Source organism: Perca flavescens, chromosome 21, assembly GCF_004354835.1.
Source record: "Perca flavescens isolate YP-PL-M2 chromosome 21, PFLA_1.0, whole genome shotgun sequence".
NCBI lineage: Eukaryota > Metazoa > Chordata > Actinopteri > Perciformes > Percidae > Perca > Perca flavescens.
Genome location: NC_041351.1, coordinates 9,704,195 through 9,728,080, shown reverse-complemented (window position 1 = coordinate 9,728,080; position 23,886 = coordinate 9,704,195). Strand labels below are relative to the sequence as shown.

General features: G+C 41.7%; 1 protein-coding gene across 11 annotated transcripts in view; it reads left to right on the top strand.

Moving 5' to 3' along the window:
* Window positions 1–1,207: 1,207 nt before the first annotated feature.
* Window positions 1,208–23,886, top strand: part of LOC114548031 (calcium/calmodulin-dependent protein kinase type II subunit gamma) — a 45,338-nt gene continuing 22,659 nt past the window's right edge. For all 11 annotated transcript variants that reach the window (XM_028567692.1, XM_028567686.1, XM_028567689.1 and 8 more), the window contains exons 1-5: window positions 1,208–1,428; window positions 3,463–3,557; window positions 15,284–15,343; window positions 23,530–23,584; window positions 23,747–23,812. In XM_028567692.1, the coding sequence (XP_028423493.1) occupies window positions 1,364–1,428; window positions 3,463–3,557; window positions 15,284–15,343; window positions 23,530–23,584; window positions 23,747–23,812 (341 nt within the window). In that variant the 5' untranslated portion in view covers window positions 1,208–1,363. The remainder of the gene's footprint in view (window positions 1,429–3,462; window positions 3,558–15,283; window positions 15,344–23,529; window positions 23,585–23,746; window positions 23,813–23,886) is intronic.

Sequence of the window (23,886 nt, the reverse complement as noted above, 5' to 3'; positions counted from 1 at the left end):
GAGATGGAGGAAGAGGAGGAGAGGCAGCAGGGTTAGCACGTAGGAAAAGGAGGGCAGGAGAGGGCTAGTAGCCTACGTTGCGGTGCTCATTTGTCTTCTACATAACACACACGTACACACGCGTACACACACACACACACACACACACACACACGCTGGCCTCCTTTCTCTGCTCTCTATCGCAAATTCAGCAGGCTGCACTTGCAGATATGGCCTCATCATATTTGAACTTTTTCAGCTTTGTGTTCCCACGCTGACAACCGCACATGAAGATTTTCAAGTGAAATCACAAATTTCTTTCTCTCTGACAGTGTCTATGTTTCTGTCCCACCTCTGAGCAAGAATGCTGAGCAGGCAGCCAAACACACACACACACACACACACACACACACACACACACACGCAATCACATACTGTACACACACAGGGCCTCTTACTCTCAAGTTCTATGGCTCCCTCCAGCCGCACCCACCTGTCCTCTGATGGCCTCCCACTCATGCCACATTAAACATTTAGTGAGACACTCTGGATCTGTGTGACACCATCTTTTTGCACCGCCAAGCTAACAGCCCTCACACTGTGGAAAAACATAGGTGCATGTTCGTCGGTGGTAACCTGATACAGCAGTCAAACTATTCCTACTACCCATCCCTATCTCTCTCATGAACATACATGAACCCAAACACAAAACCAGTGGTTCAGAAAGGCCTACTGTGTGGAGTGCAAGACTTGCATTAATCAATATTGATCCCTGGAGTGTGTCTGCATGTGTATACACTTATGCTATGTTGTGTGTGTGTGTGTGTGTGTGTGTGTGTGTGTGTCAGTATCATAGTTTGCCTTTCTGCTGCAGTGAGGTGTGACCCATGGTTGGGTGTATCCCAACCAGTGCAGTAAAATGCTGCTGTGATGTTCCCTGCAATATTTTGAAGATATGAGAAGAGACAGGGGACTGGATTTATTTTTTCAGCCAGTCATATGCACCATCGCTGATCGTTTACCTTTTAACAATATGTCTCCTAATTATGATCTACTGTCCCCCAAATGTATTGAGTCTAAACGAGGCAAATAATTCAGCACCATCTCTCCACATTTTGACTTCACTGAACTAGAGGCCTTTAAGTCTCATGCTGCACGAGACTATTCTCGCGAGGATTCCTCCCTTTTAACACACACACCATCATCACTCCTCCCTCCAGCCCCTCCCTTTCCGCCTCTGCTCGCCTCTATCCTCTTCAGCCTTGCCTGCCTGTCAGAAAGGTACTCCAGTGTTGGAGGCTAGGCTATCCTCCTCCCGGACCCCGTACTAGAGCCAGCCGCCGTCGTACCCCAAGGCTCAGGCTCCCCACTCACGGTTTCAACCATGGCAACCACCGCTACTTGCACCCGGTTTACCGACGAGTACCAGCTGTACGAGGAGCTCGGAAAGTAAGCAGCAACCGTAACATTACAGTGTGCATCGTATTTGTCTTGTCGTTTTGTCCCCCACCCCCGCAACCTCGCCTCAAATTATTTCTGGTTAGCCAGCTAGCAGGCGATAGCTAGCCAAAATAGCTTACATACTAGTTCTGTTGAGTGCCTTAATATTGTGTCAGTTTATATGAACTGGAGGCTGTTATTGTCGTGGTGCAGTCAGGCTAAATATCGGCTAGCTAGCTGCTCCCGCAGTAACTGAGAACAGCGCACTATCAACGAGCTACCATGCTGATATTGATAGACTAGCCGAGTTAGCCCACTAGCGTTGCGTCTTTTAGTCGCTAATGGTGATGAATACACCGCACAGAGGTTGGTGTAGCTAACAGCTGTTAGCCCTTCCGTGTTTCTTGTCTGCTGGAGCCGTCAGCGGGGCCCCGAGAGACGCCGGAGACGTAGCCCTGTGACATTTCACCGGCCCACGGATCTGACAGCTCCGTGCTGGCTCTATAGACCAGAGGCTCTGGTCGCTAGCTAAGTAGGCCGACCACTTTTTTCCCCCCGAGCAGCTGCAGATGATTTGTGTAACCGTGTTGAGTAACGTCACGTACCCCTGGATCACTTAATGAGGAAGTTATTCGGTCCAGGCTGCTCTACGTAATGTTTGCACAGTAATGCCAATACGCTCCGCAGACCATCTGGCCCGATCATCATAAACACATTGTCTTTGTGGGTCTTAAACGGAGGTAATCGTGACGCGCAAGCGGTTATAACTGCAATTTGGCGTTTACTATGGAAGAGGCAGTGACGTGTTTTCTCGGTATTTTGATGACGGCAAGAAAACTGGGCCACAACCTCCCTTGTTTCATCATCAGTAGTAGTAGCAGCAGCAGCATCTGTTGTTCTTGGCCGGCGAATGCTTTTTTTCTACCCAAACCAGCGGCAGAAGGGCGACACTGTCCCTATAGAGATACACCGGCCTTAATTTCCAGCTGCCATTTCCAATCTATTTCCACTCTCTGCCTAATAATTGGAAGTAATCGATGGCACTGATTGCACAGCCACTGCACTGGCACACATACACACCTACACATCCTCTACTGCTCCTGATTCTTCTGCAGACTGACCGCTTCACCATGGCTTATGTTTCTGCACCCATATGTTAATGCTTTTTGCTCCGTCATAGGTTATTAACGTCAAGGCACTGACTTGTACTTCTGTCACCTCTCATTTACTGGTAACTAATTAAAACTAGGAGTGCAGGAGTGCAGCAGAATGTAACTACCCTCTATATATCATCCAGAGTAGTACAAGGCACTCTTCCTCTTTCAAGAAAACTGCGTAGGGCCAGATACTGCAGGTAGTACAGGCTGTGATATAGGCACTATGAAAATCATGCATAATTACTTGTTCTGTGATGCTCAAAATTGAACAATCAGCATAGCAGTTAGCAGGTGAAACATATGGAACATTAATCTAGTTCAATATGAAACTCTTTAGAGTAGGAGTTGATCTATTGTGTGCACTTCCTTTTCAGCTTGAGCAGATTTATAACTGAACGTTGTTACCCTGTGAATGTATTAAATATTGCCCATTGTTGTGTGATATGCAGTCCATTCTTTGTGCTGGCTGTTGCAAATAAAATTTCCTTTGGGGCTGTAGGTTGCATTGTATAGCCTGTCAAAGATTAGCCAAAGTACTTGGCCATTCATTTATGATCCAAGCCCTGAGCTGATATCGACACTCATGCTGAGAAGCTTGTTATAATGATGCTGGTTTGCTTGATTGTTGCCCACCTTTTTGTGTGTGTGTGTGTGTGTGTGTGTGTGTGTGTGTGTGTGTGTGTGTGTGTGTGTGTGTGTGTGTGTGTGTGTGTGTGTGTGTGTGTGTGTGTGTGTGTCCCCAAGGTTGTTGGCATAAAAAGAAAACTACTGCCACATGAGTAGATGCAGTTTCAAATGTCACACTTAACCCCTCTGTATGTGTGAAAGAGGGCATGCAAAATGGAACTGAGTTTTGGTTGTTTGTCTTTTATGTCTTTCTTCTTAGGGGAGCTTTCTCAGTGGTGCGTAGGTGTGTAAAGAAGTCATCAGGACAGGAATATGCTGCAAAAATCATCAACACTAAGAAGCTGTCTGCAAGAGGTATGGTAACACCATGCACACTCACACATGTGTTTGTGATGTATGTTGTGTTTTATTTGTGGCTGAAAGTCTAAGCTACATGGTATATACAATTTTTATATTTTGATAGCCATAATTTCTGGCATACAGTAACTTTTCTTTCAATTATATTGAAACAGTTAATAGATAAAACAACAAATGGAAATGACCGGTTTGTGGCTAATCCCGTGAACTACACACTTAGCAAATGAAAGTACTTCATCCTATTGATGCATTGCATCATTCAGATCATTGATTTCAACTTTGTCTGCTATGGCTTACCAGAGATATTGAAGGGATAACTAATCTCTACTGGTTCACGTCTCACTGTCTACATCGTCGTATTGCCCAGCCTTATTGGAAAGTCTGCACATAAACCACGAGTCCTATAATTCCAATGACAGAGGAAATCTTTTATTCAATCATTGTCTGTGGGGAGTTTTTATCTGCAACCTCTTGATGGTTTAATGACCCTCTTTATAAACACTGTATTGAATAACTCTCAATCGCTCCTCTGTGGTATGATTAGACAACCGCTGTACAATGAATAGATCAAAATTTCTGAGATGCTCTTCATGAAAAGGGCACATGGATGGGACTGAAATAAAACCATAAGAACTGGCAGGACATGGAAGATGTTTCTTGTCTGATATCTTGTTAATTGTTGCTTTTGGAGTACGTCATGCAGCTCCATAGTCCACTCCTGAATTTTGGTTGTGCGTGCCTGCAATAGATTTACACCCACGTGCACATGACTGGTGTGGCATGCTGTGTTGTAATGATGACGTGAGCTCATGTCATTGTGTCAGAACCTCCCCTGGCTTCAGACTGAGATACTTAATTGCTTTCTCCTTTTTGTATCTGACAAATTAGGCCTGCACTCCTTCCTGACATTCACACACACCTGGCTTCCTTTGTTCTCCTTTCCTGTACTCTCATTACCTCCGTGCCTGTCTTTCTTTGCTAGCCTCTCTCACTCATTGCCTTTCTCTTGTCTTCTGCAAAGGGGGATTGGTTTGTATTGAGGCTAATCCACTTATGCTAAATGTATCTCATCAACCACTAAGACCCCACAGATTCCATAGGCGCCTCCCTGTTTGCCCTGTTGTCTGTCTGATGGCATTTGTAGAGACAGAGCGAGCAGGGCGTAACACTAATAGAGCATGTCTGTATTGTGAGGCATCTGTGAGTGTGTTGTAATACCCTTATTGTTCTATCTCTGCAATCAAGAGTCCACATAGGGCAGCTCCTGGTATTAATGTCCCACCAAGGAAAAGTAAGGGCTCAGCAGAAAACTGTTGGCTCTTCGCAGAGGCAGGCAGTACAATGTAGGCCTGTGTATGTGTGCATGTTTGCCAGGGGAAAAGAAAGCTGGCCAGGAGAGGAGGAGGAGGACAAAGGAGGAGGAGATTTTTAACAATATAGTCTTGCAAGGAGATTGGTGACACAGAATGAGACGAGACGCAATACGGTGAGTGAAGGAGGGAACGAGATGATTTTGCGCTAAGAGAAGAATTGCGGTAGGCTGCCTGGCTTACGTAACATGCACCTACACGCATACAAAACACAACGTCCACACTCACAGGCAGCCAGTGCGTGAGCAGGCAGCTTGCCTGCTAGGATTTGGTTGTTTTTTTTTTAGCCCGATGGGGTGAGTGTGACCTCACGCGTGGCCTGGTGGGTAAGTCTCTCAAAACTCTGGTAAACACTGCAGTAATCTGAGGAGGGGTAGGGGGAGGAGGTGGGGTGGAAGAAGGAAAGATGGGAAGGAAGGAAGGAAGGAAGTGAGGGAGGGAGGACGGGATGTCATGGATGGATGTTTGCTGTTGTTGGCTGTGGGATAGTCCAGCCTACAGGCAGTTGGGGGTGGATGTGAGTGGGCAGCAGGGTACACAATATGCACACAAAAAACATACACCTGATTCTCATCCCAGAGATTCAAGGGTCTTTAACGCTGTCTTGTTTGCCATGGCCAAGTGTAATTAATTAAAATGACCCAAAGAACAAGATGCAGCACCAAAAAACATTTAAGTCAAAGGTGTGTGTGTGTGTGTGTGTGTGTGTGTGTGTGTGTGTGTGTGTGTGTGTGTGTGTGTGTGTGTGTGTGTGTGTGTGTGTGTGTGTGTGTGTGTGTGTGTGTGTGTGTGTGTGTGTGTGTGTGTGTGTGTGTGTGTGTGTGTGTGTGTGTGTGTGTGTGTGTGTGTGTGTGTGTGTGTGTGTGTGTGTGTGTGACTATCCACTTTAATGCATTACTCTAATCTCTTTCCTCCAACATTTTTTAGTGTCACAGGCCTGCATATTTGGCCCAGTAAAACACATTTAAGTTATGTTACTATTATTATTTATGTATATTATGTTCCTTGCTCACCCCAAAGTGTCTCTCATTATTATTAATGGCAAACATCTAAGATTTAGCAGTCCCCCTCCCAGAGTGTAGCCTGGTTCCAGACCTCTGAGTCACAGCCCACATCTTCAATTTGTTCAGTGATCTGTGTAGACCTGGTGTTGTACTCATTTGTGGTTATTTTTCGCTGTTTAGATGCAGTCGACCAATCAAAAACAAAATTGTAGGTGGGATTAAAAATGGTGACATATCTTTGTACAGTGCCTTGCAAAAGTATTCACCCCCTTTGGCTTTTTACCTATTTTGTTACATTTACAGCCTTTTAGTTCAATGTTTTTTTAATCTGAATTTTATGTGATGGATCAGAACACAATATTGTAAGTTGGTGAAGTGAAATGAGAAAAATATATACATAAAACTATTTTCTTGAAATAAAAAAATGAAAATTGGTGTGTGTGTATGTATTCATCCCCTTTTGTTATGAAGCCCATAAAAAGCTATGGTGCAACCAATTACCTTCAGAAGTCACATAATTAGTGAAATGATGTCCACCTGTGTGCAATCTAAGTGTCACATGATTTGTCATTACATATCACACATAACACACCTTTTTTGAAAGGCCCCAGAGGCTGCAACACCTAAGCAAGAGGCACCACTAACCAAACACTGCCATGAAGACCAAGGAACTCTCCAAACAAGGGACAATGTTGTTGAGAAGTACAAGTCAGGGTTAGGTTATATAAAAAAAAAAATCCAAATATTTGATGATCCCCAGGAGCACCATCAAATCTATCATAACCAAATGGAAAGCACATGGCACAACAGCAAACCTGCCAAGAGACGGCCGCCCACCAAAACTCACGGACCGGACAAGGAGGACATTAATCAGAGAGGCAGCACAGAGACCTAAGGTAACCCTGGAGGAGCTGCAGAGTTCCACAGCAGAGACCGGAGTATCTGTACATAGGACGACGACAAGCCGTACGCTCCATAGAGTTGGGCTTTATGGCAGAGTGGCCAGAAGAAAGCAAAAAACAAAATGGCACGTTTTTGAGTTTGCGAAAAGGCATGTGGGAGACTCCCGAAATGTATGGAGGAAGGTGTTCTGGTCTGATGAGACTAAAATTGAACTTTATGGCAATCAACGAAAATGCTATGTCTGGCGCAAACCCAACACATCACCCAAAGAACACTGTACCCACAGTGAAACATGGTGGTGGCAGCATCATGCTGTTAGGATGTTTTTCAGCAGCCGGGACTGGGAAACTGGTCAGAGTTGAGGGAAAAATGGATGGTGCCAAATGCAGGGATATTCTTGAGCAAAACCTGTACCACTCTGTGCGTGATTTGAGGCTAGGACGGAGGTTCACCTTCCAGCAGGACAGTGACTCCAAACACACTGCTAAAGCAACACTTGAGTGGTTTAAGGGGAAACATGTAAATGTGTTGGAATGGCCTAGTCAAAGCCCAGACCTCAATCCAATAGAAAATCTGTGGTCAGACTTAAAGATTGCTGTTCACAAGCGCAAACCATCCAACTTGAAGGAGCTGGAGCAGTTTTGCAAGGAGGAATGTGCAAAAATCCCAGTGGTAGGATGTGGCAAGCTCATAGAGACTTATCCAAAGGGACTTGGAGCTGTGATTGCCGCAAAAGGTGGCTCTACAAAGTATTGACTTTAGGGGGGTGAATAGTTATGCACATTGACTTTTTCTGTTATTTTTTTTTTATTTGTTTGCTTCACAATTTTAAAAAAAAAAAAAAAAAGAAAAAAATCTTAAATTGTGGGCATGTTGTGTAAATTAAATGATGCAAATCCTCAAACAATCCATGTTGATTCCAGGTTGTGAGGCAACAAAACACGAAAAACGGGTGAATACTTTTGCAAGGCACTGTACATAGCTACCAAGCCACATCCATGAAATTAGGTGACAGAAACATCGCCACAAGAATGGTGATGGGATTAACACAGCTGTCCAGGTTGTTGTGAATCAACAAAAGAGGAACTCCACAATAATCACATATATTCTTATTAGCATATAATGTTAATACAAGTGTTTGGTTTTTTTTCCCCCCAACAAAATATTTTAAAAAAAAAAAAAAAAAAAAAAAACTTTTTCTACTCAAAATTAGCTTGTATGTTTGTGATTTGAAGTTTGGTTCAGCCGAATTCTTTAACCCCTCCTAACCCGGTCAACAGAGCTTTACCAGATCTTTAGGTAGACTAATTGACAGTAATGTTAACCGTAACAAACGGTAGGTCAAAGCTCCACCACCCCCTGTCTTTCCAGCAGAGAAACAGAGAATACAGAATTATATCTGCAAAATTTACTTTAAATAGCAAACCCAGATATAATCTGCCCATGTAACTTCTATTTTATTTTAGATTATTATTATTATTATTATTGTTAGGTGGTTGATATACTGATGCATTAAAGTGAAAGAGACAGAGACATTTTCCTGTTGTAGTTGGTCAAGCTAGTTTTAAATTTTAGCTCAGTGTAGGCCTGGCAAACTCTATTCCTTTTAAGGATTCGGGTTATTCTGAGTCCCCTCACTAAACTGATCCGGGTTGTGCGAGTCACTTGAGTCAGTATTGATCTATAGGTGAGCCGAGGCGGACTGTCTGCTCGACCTAATTGCATTTTAATATACTACATTTATACACCAAACCTACAGTAGGTCTAGCTAGGCAATGTGCAGAACAGTGTATGTTATTTCAGAAGTGAAAGAATGGCTTTTGTTGTGGATTTGCTTTACCCTGAGTCAAAAGAAATTCACTCACTCGTCTGCTACAGATCCACTCATGACAACGTAGCTGGCTGATTCGCATGAGTGACTGGCTCACGCGAGAGCTCGTGGGTCATCAAGGGTTTGTGAATCATCGAGGACTTGAGTCCATGGTCTGCGAGCCGAGGCGAGCTTTGCAATGTTTTGGACTGTCTGCTCGACCTAATTGCATTTAACATACTACATTTATACACCAAACCTACAGTAGGCCTAGCTAGGCTACGTGCAGAACATTGTATGTTATTTCAGAAGTGAAAGAATGACTTTTGTTGTTGTGGATTTGCTTTACCCTGAGCTCGAGGAGAGACTTACTCGCTCGTCTGCTACTGATCCACTCATGCGAACGTAGCTGGCTGATTCGAGTGAGTGAGTCGTCGAGGACTCAAGCTTGCAATGTTTCCGGCTCTGAGTCTGCGGGTCGGGAAGTTGTGTCTCAGACTGTCTCTCTGCTCACTCAGTCGATTGAGTTGACTTGTGGAGTTGTTGTTGCCAAGAAATTGTAAGTTATAAAGCTTTTTGCAGCTAAGATGGCTAGGACTATTAGTAGCTAATGTTGCAAGAGGTTTGTGTGTGGCGCTGTTATCATTTTAGTTTGTATTGTAGTAGGCCTCAACTAGGGCTGAAACGATTCCTCGAGTAACTCGAATAATTTTATTACTAAAAATCCTCAATGCAAAATGATTTGCCTCGAAGCTTCGTTTTTATTAATGTTACCAATGAGCGTAAGGGGCTAAGAGAAGAGACAGGCTGGAGAAAACAACAAAATGTCCAAAGTTTGGAATCAGTTCAAACGTAATTAAAACGAAAACTCTGTACAGTGTGTCTACTGCAAAATGGAACTAGCTTACCACAATAATAGCACGACGTCAGTGCTTCAGCATCTCAACAGAAAACATAGCCTAACTTAATCGTCCATTCCACGAAGCGGACCCGACAAAAGTAAATCACAGTCGTATGGACGATGAAACTACACCAAACGCAACAACTACCAAAAGCAAAGACAAGAAAATATGTAGTGGTGACTGCAATTTGATCTAAAGAGCCAGAAAAACTGATTGTTGCGCACCATTTTCTCTCTCTTGAGAAAACAGCTGATCAACAATCTACTAGCATAATTGTAACAGAGCTGTGTTGTAGCATTGTAATCAAATATATCAATGAAAATAGGTTAAGTATAACTTATATATACTTATAAGCCTATATAAATTGTTCTGGAAGTTGTGCCATCTCAGGACGACGTCTGCATTAAGTGGTTAAATGTCTTAGATTTAGGAGTTATTTGTATTGGTGAGCTTGCATTTACTCACCTTGGGTATTTTTTTAAAAATGGCTTCAGAGAAGCTAATTTTTGTGTTTATTATTATTATTATAAGTCTCAGGTTGAAACTTGTAGTTCTGAAAGTTAAGTTGCACAACTTAAGGTAATGATTATGTATGTTTAACCACATAAATGCACTTAATGTTTAGTTTTTTGAGAGATGATATTGTAAGCAATGTAGGAAATGAAAGCATTGCTTTTTCTGAAAATTAAACCAAACTATTGTATATTATTGCTCTTTAATAAGATAAAAGTATTTCTTATCCAATGGAATAATCTGTAGAATACTCGATTACTAAAATAATCGACAGCTGCAGCCCTAGACTCAACTGATCTGAGTTAATGATACTAGAGACTCCTGACTCAGGAGTTAATTTAAAGAGTCGGGTTAAAGATCCGAGTGAGTCACGACTCAAACAGGTTTAGTCCAGGGGTGGGTCCTATCCAAAGGGTCACGAGATAAATCTGATGGCTCGTGAGATTTTTAAATCTGAATAAAGAAAATGTTTAAATGTGTATGTATTTTTTTGACCTTTTCTCTGACTGCTCATGGTTGGCTTGCTTTGACTACCAACTCCACATCTCTATCCATGCCTCACTGATCGGTGGTTAGTCTCCTCCGTGTCACACTACGTAGCCATGAGTCCTTGCCTCATGCAGTCGTTGCTCCCTCACTCCTCTGTTGAATTTTAAAATATGCTGTGAGGCAGTGCTGTAGCAGAAATTGAGCATATAGTTACCTTTTAAATCAGCTTTATTCAGTTTACAGTCTTTATTGTTGCGAAAAACATTGAATGAACTGCTCCTAGTAATCACTGCCACAGCTTCTGTGTCGACTGAAAATGTCTAACAGGTAGGTGGGTTACATGTCTGTAATTGGTAGCCTAAATACTGTCTATAATTGGTCTTACAGTTGTTTTTCAGTTAATTTTAGGAGGGAACTATTTTTGCTGAGTATAATAGGAAATAAATACCTGCTCCAAATTATAAACAACCATTTCTTAAAGTGCTCATATTGTGCTTTTTGGCTTTTCCCTTTCCTTTTATTGTTATATCTTTTTTGTGCATGTTATAGGTTTACAAAGTGAAAAAGCCCAAAGTCCCCCCCCAAAGGGACTTACCATCTCCAACAGAAAACACTGTTCACAAACTGCTCCAAACAGCTCTATTGTAGTCCAGCCTTTACTTCCGTGACGAATGTGCGTCACTTTGTAACACACGTTATAATGCTCGCCTAGCTGCTAGCGTGGCACGCCCTCATACTCTGCTTCTGACTGGCTAGTAGTCCTCACCTAGCTACTGGGCATGTGCGACTCCATGTAGCTAAAACAGAGAGCTCAACACACAGGGTGAAAAGAGGAGCTGCAGCAATGTGCAGTACAACAAAAATATGGTGTAAACCAGGGGTCACCAACCTTTTTGAAACTGAGAGCTACTTTATGGGTATTGAGTCATACGAAGGGCTACCAGTTTGATACACTCTTCTGAAATGACAAATGTGCTCAGTTTGCCTTTAGTTATATATGATTTTTAATGATTAATGACACTCATCTATGTGAAGACCCTGATCATGTTAATGATTTCTCACAATAATTATCAACAATGACTTAACAAGATGGGAAACAGATATCAATATTCAATTTTCATTTTTAGAACAGGCCTGAGGGCTACTCATGTGGTCCTTGGGGGCTACCTGGTGCCCGTGGGCACCGTGTTGGTGACCCCGTAACTGTAATTACAAAACCAGAGCAAGTAGCAACTCTCACCTGATAACAATTACCAAACGGGCTGGGTATCAAACCACTGTGCTTTTTGGGAACCATCTAAAAGATATTTGTAGCTTGGTCAGATTATTAGTCTTGTTTATTCTTTGGTTAGATATTAGTCTATATCCTTGATGTTCCACTTTCCGGGATTGCTCCGGTGCCGCAGGAAATTCCGGCAGATGCAAGTGTTTTCACTGATGTCCGTTTCCTTCCGATTTCTTCGTGTTGGATTTTTAAACTCCGGTGGATTTATGAGGACTATGGTTAACTGCTCCTCAGATCTCTGCAGGGTAAATTAAGACAGACAGACAGCTAGCTAGACTATTGGTCCTATCTGAGTTTTGTCTCGCACGACTATTTTGCTGTGGCTCCGTGTGGAGTTTAGCACCGCCCATGACGATTGTGATTGGTTTAAAGAAATGCCAATAAAAATATCTGCATTTTATTTTGGCACTGTTCTTGTTTAGCTGCTTACAGGCAAAATTAAGTAGTGATGTATTGAGAAGTCTGGCTTATTGTATGAAATAGAAAACCTTTTTATGTTCCTCAATGTGAGTAATCAAAAAAGTATAGTATCATATGTAACAATACACAGTCCTACACTACCATAGCACCACTGGCAAAAGGAAAACCGCATAACTAGGTTTGTTTAATAGCTATATTTGTGCATAAGAATGGAGTATTGCACTGCGATCAGTACTCATGCTGTTGCTGAAAAAAATGTGCTGTAGAGCCATCTTTGTTAAATATCCTCCTAAAAACATCTGTACTCGTATTTCCCAGTCAAAAGTTTGCATGTAAACTTACCTGAAACAAACTGAACTAAATCCTTAAACCTTCAATCAGATGTGGCAGAAAGAGGTGTGTGTGTCGGGCTCTCTCCATCCTCCTCAACTGTAAGATGGCTGTGGGCCCGCCCCATGGCAAAGCAGATGGCCAATTAGAGAGCAGCAGGAAGTGCTAGTAATTACCCTCCAGCCCTCTCTTTCCTGTCTTCTTCAACCACACACTCTAGCACCAACAAGTAAGGAGATTGAATGAATTAGTGAGTGCTGCAGTGACACTGCACCAGGGTAGACAGCTATACACAAACACACTCGCACACAGGGGAGCTCTGATCCTCTTTGAGCAAATGGACGTTCCATGTAATCCTCCCCCCTCCTCTCGGTCTGTCTATCCGTCCTGCGTCACTGGTGTAATTAGAAAGAGGTTCAGGTCTCTCACTCGCTTTCTCTCAGATGAGGGAAATCTATACCTGCAGGGAGGTTGGTGGAAGGTAGATGTGGAGAGTGTAGCACCGTGTTAGAGAGCTTCAAAACTGCAGCTTTCAAACAAGTTAGCAACAAGTTGGAGAAAGTCAGGCGAAGGATGCAAAGGGGTTGCAGAAAGTGATGCTTTTTATAATAATGGGCTCCTATATTATGCCTGTACATACTGTATTGCAGTTGCAGAAGAACAGTTGGGTACGTCAATAGGTGATTGCTCAGCAACAGCATGTGACTTTTATCTGAGGCCGTTGCTGCACTGGGGAAATGAATGCAAATCTTAGTGAGGCTGCCTCTGTGTGGTGTAATCGCTACGGAGCTGTGGGGTTGAGTTGGCTTCACCACAGTGTTAACGCACACATGTACACACACTGAGTCATACTGGATCTTCACTAAAGTTACCCCAACTCACTTCTGACCTCAGCTGCATGGCTCCCAAAGAGATGGGAGGGATACTTTTAACAGTCATGTGGTTGACAAGCCGACATCTTGTACAAACACATGCATGTACACACATACTGCAACAGGATTCAATACAATCCTCAAACAAGGATGTTGGTGTGGACATGAGGCGTCTGTGTGTGTTCTTGCTAGCTTTTCTACCCAGCAGAAATGCAAACACGCCGATGTTCTATAACTGGGCTTCACACTAACCCATTTCCACAAGCATGTACTGTATGTGCTTGCAGGTGCAAACTTGCACCCCCATTGCTACACACAGCCTCATTAATTTCCACAAACAGTTTAATATCATTAAATAGAATCATACCGGTGGTCTGTGGAGCTGTGACTGTTACCTTTTCAGAGGCCTTTTTTTTTAAATATTTGCATTCATATAATTCATTTAAAGCTGCTATAGGTAAGATTGTGAAGATCCAGGACTTTGCCAACAAATTTGAACATTGACAACTTCTCAGTCCCTCCCCCCTTTCTGCTGCAGCCCAAACCGTCTCCTAAGCCCCTCCCACACAAGGGAGTTTGACAGAAGTGCCGGCATGTCGGACAACATTTTCAATAACTAAACACTAACACAATGTTAACTTTACTCACCAACAGTAAAACGATGCTAACTAGCAGGCTAGCGTTAGCCATTTCTGCATCATATCAGACCGACCACTGTGCAAACGTTACTATCATCCTCACCAACGTAGCTTTGTGGACTTTTGACTACTAATAACCAAGTGAAAGATAAATCATTCATGGTAATTATGTTACCTCTCAAGAAGAAACGTGGCTACATCTGCATCGTTCTTCAGATCTTTAAAATCCCGGAGCTCACGCCACCTCTGAAAAGCCACTCCAATATTCACCCGAGTTTTGGGAAACTTTTCTGCAGCTCGTGTGCGGGGAAGGGGGAGGGGAGAACACTATTATATGCGTGTGCGTGCATGAGCAATGATTGACAGGCAGACACCCCCCGTGGCCCTGATTTGGAGAAAATCAACCGGGAGCGGTGGAATTTTGCCAATCGCAGTACAGGCTGTAGGTGGTGCCAGAGGAGCTGGATTTTTTGTGTGTAGTTCTACTGGAACATTGGGTCAGTTTCAGCAAATATGACAGAAAGTTAGTTTTATAAGACTGACCTACTGCATCTTTAACTGTTTTGTTTGGGTTGTGACTGAAGCTCCAGTTTATCGTTATTACATAGGAAACTGCAGTCGTGAGTCAAATTTAAGTTTAATACCCCTTATTGTGCATTAGGTGTAGATGACAGACTAATACTCTATGGTGGAACATGGGTCACAGGAAGAACTACTTCTCTGACTGAAAGACATTGTTGGGGGCATGTCAGAAAGCCTCAATAAAAAGCAAACAGAATTTTTTCTAAATTGGTGCATATGAGGAGCCCAGTGGCCTGTTAGTTAAGACCCATACAATATAACCACTATGTCCCTGTTTTGATTCAGGCGGGGGTGTTTGTGGCATGTCATGCACCACCGCTCTCTCCCACCTTTCTTGTTGGCATCTTTACTGTCACTATCAAATAAAGGAAAAAGTGGCCAAACTATTAAAAATAGAAATGTAAAAGACATATTTGTCCAGCACCGCAAATGAAATGCCTATATTGCTAACATCATCCTGAATTAACTTATTAAAAACCTTATCTTATTTACTGTTGTGCTGTTTTAAAGTTGGCTACTGAACACAATTGTTTGACCAGGTAATGGCGCATAAACACTTTGCTGGTCTATGATTTAACTCGTCTTTAACTTTTTTCTCTCCTCAGACCATCAGAAGCTTGAAAGAGAGGCTCGTATCTGTCGTCTGCTGAAGCACCCCAACATCGGTGAGTTTCTGTGCACGTGACCAAGTGTAATGTGTGGTTGTGTATTGTTGCTCATGCTCACAGGATAATGTTCTTCACTGGAGTGCACCGAAACTGGTGCTGGCATAACATTGTAGGATAATGCTATGGTGTTATCAGCATAGCATTAACTCTGTAACAGAGCTTTGTAACAGAGAGTTGCCCAAATAGCTTTACTCAAAAATATGTTGAGTGTAAAAGTTTATCCTTGACCTTGGAAACAGTAGTTTGATAAAATAATCTTAATTTGAAAAGGAAAGAGCTACAGTGACACTCATACGTTTATGAACCCATGCTAAAGTTGACTAAAAAGAGGAATAAAAAAAATCATCTTTTGGAAATTGATCTTAATGCCTTAATTTAAAAAATGAGGAAAAATTCAACCTTTTAAGGACACCAATTTTCTTTGAATGAATAATGTATTGTAAATAAATAAATGTTCTTTCTTAAAATACAGGGGGCATAAGTATACATACCCCTATTTTAAATTCCCATAGAGGCAGGCAGATTTTTATTTTTAAAGGCCAGTTATTTCATGGATCCAGGATACTATGCATCCTGATAAAGTTCCCTTGGCCTTTGGAATTAAAATAGCCCCCCCACATCATCACATACCCTTCACCATACCTAGAGATTGGCATGGTTTTATTTCAGTTAGCCTAATAGCTAGTTTTATTTGCATTGAGAGATGATTTTATGGAAAGTACCCCATGCCAATCTCTAGGTATGGTGATGGGTATGTGATGATGTGGGGGGGCTATTTTAATTCCAAAGGCCAAGGGAACTTTATCAGGATGCATATTGTCCTGGATACAATGAATCCTGATAAAGAGATGATAGAGAGATGATTTTATGGAAAGTACCCCATGCCAATCTCTAGGTATGGTGAAGGGTATATGATGATGTGGGGCTATTTTAATTCCAAAGGCCAAGGGAACTTTATTAGGATGCATAGTATCCTGGATCCATGAAATAACTGGCCTTTAAAAATGGAAATCTGCCTGCCTCTATGGCAATTTAACATAGGGGTATGTATACTTATGCTCCCTGTATTTTAAGAAAGAACATTTATTTATTGACGATACATTATTCATTCACAAAGAAAATTGGTGTCCTTAAATGTAGGATTTTTCCTCATTTTTTTTAATTAAGGCATTAAGATCAATTTCCAAAAGATGATCTTTTTATTCCTCTTTTTAGTCAACTTTAGCATGGGTTCATAAACTTATGAGTGCCACTGTAGTTAGGTGGCCCTTGAGTTAAAATTGTTAAGATGTACACTAGAGGACTGCAGTGGGATCCCACGGGACCCAACACAAATCTTTCGGGAGTGAGCATTTCTAACGTTTCTGCGGGTTGGAACAAGCGGTCCAAAAATAGACAGCGTGTCCCGGGATTTAGGAGCGCTGCTCCTTTATCAATGCTGTAACCGGCTGTTCATAGGTTTGCCCAACCAGGTTTTATAAGGAAATAATAAACGTACACAGAGCATCCAGTGAAACGCCAGTCACGCTTTATTAACACTCCTCTACTCCCTCTCTCTCTCTTTATTCTCGGGGCTCTCTGCCCTGCCCTTTTCTCCTATGGCAACCTGAGGGACGCAATCAACAGGGACTAACAAACCACAACCATCAACGCATGTCATATAATAAGTGAAATAAATAAATACAATGTAATTTTGCCCTTATTGCGCTAGAATAACTAATTATTGCACTAGAATGTAATTTTGCTACTTATAACTGACAGTTATGCATATCTTTATCAATACTAGAAAGTAAAATAACGAGTTTGCCTGCGGGAAGGGAGAAGACACAAAATCAATGGTCAATCTATTGACAATCAATCTAACTAGTACAGTGCCAGTTGAAAATGTGCCTGTTTGGAACGGGCCAATTGCTTGGCCTGTGCTATTGCTGCTTGAAGAATTCTCCAAAACCAAATTGTACCCCAAAATTACTTACAAAAGGACCCCAAAACCACTTAATATGCAACTCCACTGTATAGCCTACTACTGACTTACTACTGTAGGCTACTTCTACATCGGAGGAAGACATTGTACTACTGTATTTAGTTAGCCTCATGGACTCATGGCAGTGCGCTACCCACTTATGAGAGCCAGTCAGCACCTATCTGCGTTAATGAACCACTAGAACACTTCAGCAGAGGTGTTAAAGGTGCTCTAAGCGATGCCACACGTTTTTTAGGCTACAACATTTTTAGTCACATACAGCAAACATCACCTCCACTATCCGCGAGCTGCCTGTCCCCTGAACACACTGTAAAAAAATGCGGTCTCTGTAGACAGCCCAGGCTCCACAAACGGCAACAAAAACAAACTGGCCAACCTGCACCACGAAACATAACAGTGTTCCAGCGTTCCAGCCAATAGCCAATAATGGAGAGGGGACGGGATGAGTAGAAGGGAGGGGCGAGCTAGCCTCGTTTTGTTTGAAAATACTTTGAACGTCAACAAGAAGTGCCGTCATCCAACATCGCTTAGGGCACCTTTTGATTTCCATACCGGTTTAGTGGCTTGACGGTTAACGGTGAAGTATAGCTTTGATTCACGGGGTATTTTTGTGACGGTAATGTTATTAGTATTGTAATTGTATATTGAGTTTACTCTTAGAGAAATAATACACTGAAAAGCCAGCGTTACGTAGCGCCCTTTTTCTCCCAACCTTATTATTATAACAGTTGCTCGTGCTCCAGGAAAGTGAAGAAAAGTTAGTTTGGTATATCCAGCAATCATGTAACTAGGGAAGGGCATGATTACTCGACGATCGATAATTGATTATTAAGAATTTCGTCGATCACGTTAATTTGTTATCGATTAAACTAATGCTGGTTGCGTAGTGTGAGTCTTGAAGCAATTAAACGAATTTCACATTGTGGCAGCAATTAAACATTTTACCACCCGGGGGCAATATTTGACTCCATACTCCGTTACGGCTGCGAGTTGACATTTTGATTTCAAAAGTAATCATGAAGAGGACACGGCTAAGTGTGGCCTGGGACCATTTTGATAAAAAAAAAAGACTTAGTTCACTGCAAACACTGAGATGCTGTGTACAACACGGCCACGACTCAAATGATGTAGCCTTCCACTAAACAGTCTCAACCTAGCATAAACTCGGCGTTAGCACGGAGGAGCCGCGATGCACAACGAGCAGAAAATTACCCAAGGGACCTGCAAGTTCCTTGACATGGATATTGGAACCAGCATATCACATTTTGTCACGACGTACCATCACCAGACTGGTAGAAACTCACTCACTACGAAGAACGGAATAAGGTCCCCGGGCTGGCCAAGTTAGCGCGGAGCTACCTGTGCATCCCGGCAACGCGGGTGTTTTCGGCGGCTGGAATGATGGTCACCAGGTAGCGGTCGCGTCTGACCCCACATCATGTCAACATGCTTATCTTTCTCAACAAAAATCAGTAGACTGGTGCAGAAGTTGTATCTGAGTTAGCCTACTGGATATTTTGTTTTCAGGCTTTGTCCGTGCCTTGCATAGTTTTGAGTTAGCCCCATTTTGACAAAACCTGTTAAATCTAAGTATTATGTTTTTGGTTAAGTTATTATTGAACATAATTATTTTTATTTATTATTTTGGAACAAACGATGGTCTCTGTTTAAGAACGCTGGCTCGCAGCTGCAGGTTCTGCTGCTTCAGAGCACCGCAGCGCATACCTATAATCTATATCTATAATCTTTATCTATAACCTCCAGTTTAACTGCCACAAGTTGTTCTTCTTGTCTCGAGGAAAAAACATGCTGTATTTTTGTATCGAAAAATGTAATCGAATGCCCATCCCTACATGTAACGTTGGCCTGCTACGTTGGAAGCACGAAAAACTGCACTGGAGTCAAAGGTGGTACCCCCCGCTGCTGTTAAACGTTCTGTGTGTGGTGTCTGCGTGTGACTTGCAGGTTCCACCCCAAGACGGACATAGATACAGACAGACAGACAGATAAGTCTCATCTTTATTAGATAGATGGACGGGAGCAGATACACACTCTGCGAAAGCGGGCGGTAATGGTCAGAACTCCACTAGGAGCGGGATTAAGGAAGCAGTCATTAGAGCAAGGCTCTAATGTACACTGTACAATTATTCTGATTGTACTGTTGTTTTTTTATATCCCATTAATTCACACGTAAGCATCATAATCTGAACCTTTATCCAGACAATGAGGAAACCACATATGCTAGTTGACTGATTTATTCTGAAATATCAGTTTCTGGTATTATCTTGGTAGATAATTGCTGTGCATGTGCTTTCATGAGTTGAGTAACAAAGTGCTTAAATCGTTATGTCATTCAAATATAAAAAAAAAAATAATGATTTTCGAACGAATATTAGGCAGTCCTTAATATTCAAACCTGTTATGGGCATTATTTTTTGTAAATGTGTTTGCTTGTAAACGTTTTCAATTCAGATTCCGAGGCTTTTTCATGCATATCAAAATTGAACGACCCGTCGCGGCGACGCACGTCTCTCAGCCGTGGTTTGGTAGCGTTGCATTTCCCCCTAATTCTCAAAGAAGGCTGGCCAGCTCAGCGGCGTCTTTCTCCCGTCGTGTGCCGCTGTCTCTCCTACCTACACCAGCCCCGGCACCCTGTCCCTTCTCCCCTTTCTACCTGCCTGCTCAGTGCTGCTGCACATGAGGAGGGGGGGGGGGGGCTGCTCCTCAGTCACAGAACAGAAGAGAGAGGTGACTGTTTTGGGGCCCACAGGAGAGAAATACCTTCCGTGCTCGCTGGACAATACCGCAGAGCTCCGAACTTCCTGTCGAAAGTATAGTGTATCGTGTTTAATCCAGGGTCTGACTTAAGGTTGATATCAATATAGGTCTTACTGAAGGCATTTAATGGTCAAAATATTATTAATAAATATTCAAATATATTCAAATAATAAACAAACAAACTTCGAATATGATTTTTGGGAAAAAGTCAAAGCCCTAATAATTATGTTATCTAATCTGGCATATACATAACCAGAGGCCTTTATCACAAAGCAAGTTCATCTAAGACTGGCTCTCTGGTATCCTAAAAGCTGGTTATCAAACTCCTGGGTTTTCTTATCCAGCTATGAGTGTGTTCACGTGAAAGAGGCAAAGTTGTCAATTACAAACCATTCATATCATCAGAACCACAGATGGAGTACTTATTAGTCTATGCAGAAAAGGACTTCTTGCTTCAAATGGTGTATTTGACCACACTGTCCCATGTATACTTTACTGAGGCAATAAACAGTGTGGGTATACTTTAAATTTCCATTTATCATATCATTCAATGACCTGAATGATAAATGGCATTACGTCTAAAAAGATGCTCTAACTTTCCCAGTGATCACTCATTTAAAATGTCAATATAGCCGATTTCACAGCACAGCTGCTGTCCGTTATGGACATTGTTGCAGAGGGTATAGCTTTTGGTGTGCAGCCATATGGAGAACGGAGATGGAGGGTTTTGACAGTACTTGTTAGGATTGGCAAAGGGGGTTGCTTTAAATTAAGGATCAGTTACAGTTACTTTTTTTTTTACTTTTTTGCTAATTAACAGTGATCATCTTTACCACTCCACCAGACACAGTAGGGAGCAGATTTAGATTTAATAGAACAATTTAGTTCCTTAATATTGGATTTGGTGGCAAAAAAACAATCTGAGATCATCATCTTCAATTGTCAGTAGCCAACGTGATCAGCAATCGGCACAAGCTGAACTGATAATTGGTATATTTGCAGCCACGTAAACGTACTAAAATACGTACATTACTGGCATTGGTATCAAGACACTAACCGCTCAGGACTGCTGCCCGTGGTTAGACTTTTGTGAGTCTTGTTCAAATCAGTTGTGCAGTTGTGGTGACAACAGAAACAAAATATATGTAAATGACATCACCGGTATTGCCTTTAAACACAAATGAAGTAAACCCAGGTGGAGTGAGAGGTGACAGAAGATTAGTTTGCTCTCTGCTCTGCCTGCTGAGATGTTTGTCTGCTTTCTTGACTTTCTGGTTTTATTACTGTTGACCATCGCCCGTAACAGTGTGTTAATTGTGGAAACTTGTATTGCCGTAATGTTTAGAAAATTAAATGACTTGTGCTGCTCTATTTGAGATGTCTAGAGGAGATGGGTGTTAAAGGGCAGAAAGGGGGGATATGACAAAATCAATGACACCTTTCCCACTGCACTCATTCTCTTTTCCTTGTGTCCTAGTTTTCTTCTGGCCCCCCCAGGCACTCATTTGCCTCTCGCCTACTTCTGTTCTCTCTCTCTCTCTCTCTCTCTCTCTCTCTCTCTCTCTCTCTCTCTCTCTCTCTCGGTATAGATTTTCTCTCTCTCGCGCTTGTCCTTTCTCTTCTTGTTAACATATTTTGGCATCGTCTGCATTCAAACTTTGGACAAAAGAGGGCACACAAAAAAGAGACAGATGGAGAGAGAAAGCAGGAGGAGTAGAAGACAGATGGAGGGAGAGCGAGAAGATGGGAGGAGGAGGAAAGAGCAGTCGCTCTTGTTTCTTGCTGCAGGGCCATCCTACTTCATCTTATTATACAACTGATATTCATTTTACATAATGATAACTGGCTCCTCGAAGCTAAACCTAAGCTGCATCTCAGGCCCATCTTATTAACGCCTAGATCCTGCTGCCTCGCTCCTACTTTGTCATTCTGCTGCTGTTCTGTTGTATTGACAGTGAGACTTTGATGGTTACCGCATAACCGCAGTATCGTGGTATTATGAGCTCATAACTGTAATCACCACTTTATTTATTTTTTATTCTCGATCATGCGCTCACTTATCTTCATCAGTAATCGGGAAACATTGCTGATAACAAGCACTTGTGTTTTTTATTTAATCGTATTTCTTTCTTTATTTTCTATGATTGTATTTCTTTCTTTCTTTCTTTCTTTTCAAACATAACATTTCCTAGCCTGGTCCCAGACCTTTGAATGGCTGCCCACATCTGCAATTTATTTTTTTGTTATTCTTATAGTTCTTGTATTGTGCTCTTTGACTGTTATTTCCATGGTAGCAAATCAGAGTTCTGTGTACAAAATTAAGAATGGGCATGTCATCTTCCTGTACCACTGCCATAGAAACATAGCTCTGCAGTGCGCTGTAGGAGGACATACAAAAATAACAATTCATAAATCTGCACATTTCTTCGATCAACTTGATAACTCCTCAGCAACTGTTAGATCAGCTTTTGTGTCCTCTGAAAATTATGTCAACATGACCGATTGGTTAGGCAGCCTTATGGTTAAGACACATAGCATCTAACTAGGGCTGCAGCTATCAATTATTTTAGTAGTTGAGTACTCTACTGATTAATTCTATCTAGTAATAATAAATATTTTTGGCTTTATCAAAAAGCAATAGTAAATATAAAAAAAAGAAAATAAGACAGGTCTCTTTAAAAAAACACTAATAATCAGAATATCATAAATACCCCAACATTAAGTGTTGGTATGTATTTGCTTTCTGTTTTACTTTCTGTGTGTAGATACATTTTGAAATATTGCGGGGAGGACAGGTAAAGGAGAAACCCCTATAATAAGCTGATTGTGATGAAGGTTTGTGTGTGACAGGCTGTTACTACAGTTTGAAGCACATCAAACATTCAACACTTTTGACATGGTTGGCTACAGTGCAGTTAGTCCTAGCCATATAGATATTTGCCACATGAAGACTGATTAATATAAAGATGCATTTCAAACTACCAGTAATTTGACCTCAAACTAAAAGCATTCTCGACACATTCAGTTTCAATAATCATTGAGTGGGGTAGAGTTTGATTAAATGACAAGAAAAAAAGCTCAATATGTCACATAGTTGACATTAATTTCTCCAGCTCTGCCTTTGGTCTATTTCTCTCTTCAAATATTTTCTCCATCCTCAGTTTATGGAGAGGTTTAACAGTCAAAACACTGCAGCTTTTATATATATATATATATATATATATATATATATATATATATATATATATATATATATATATATATATATATACACTTGTTGACGGATGGGGGGGGGATGGGGAAAAAAAAAAAAAAAAAATATATATATATATATATATATATATATATATATATATATTTTTTTTTTTACCCAACTCCTGTCTTTTTATCTCTGTCTCAATGTCCACCCTCTCTCTTCCAGTGAGACTCCATGACAGCATTTCAGAGGAAGGCTTTCATTACCTAGTCTTTGACCTGTGAGTATATTCAGAACACACACACAGTGACATTTTATCCATGCGTGCGGCTGCGGTATGTTTGTGTATGCTAACAGACTTCTCTCTCCTGTCTCCCTGTCTTTCTTGCTTTCATCCTCCTTTTTCTTCTTTCTTGCTTTCTTGCCTTCCCTCCCCCCACAGGGTGACAGGAGGAGAGCTTTTTGAAGACATTGTAGCCAGGGAGTACTACAGTGAGGCTGATGCCAGGTAAGCGCTTCATATGGAGCTGCTCTGAACATAATGCACACATCTGCTGCAAACATACATTACTTATTGTGAGT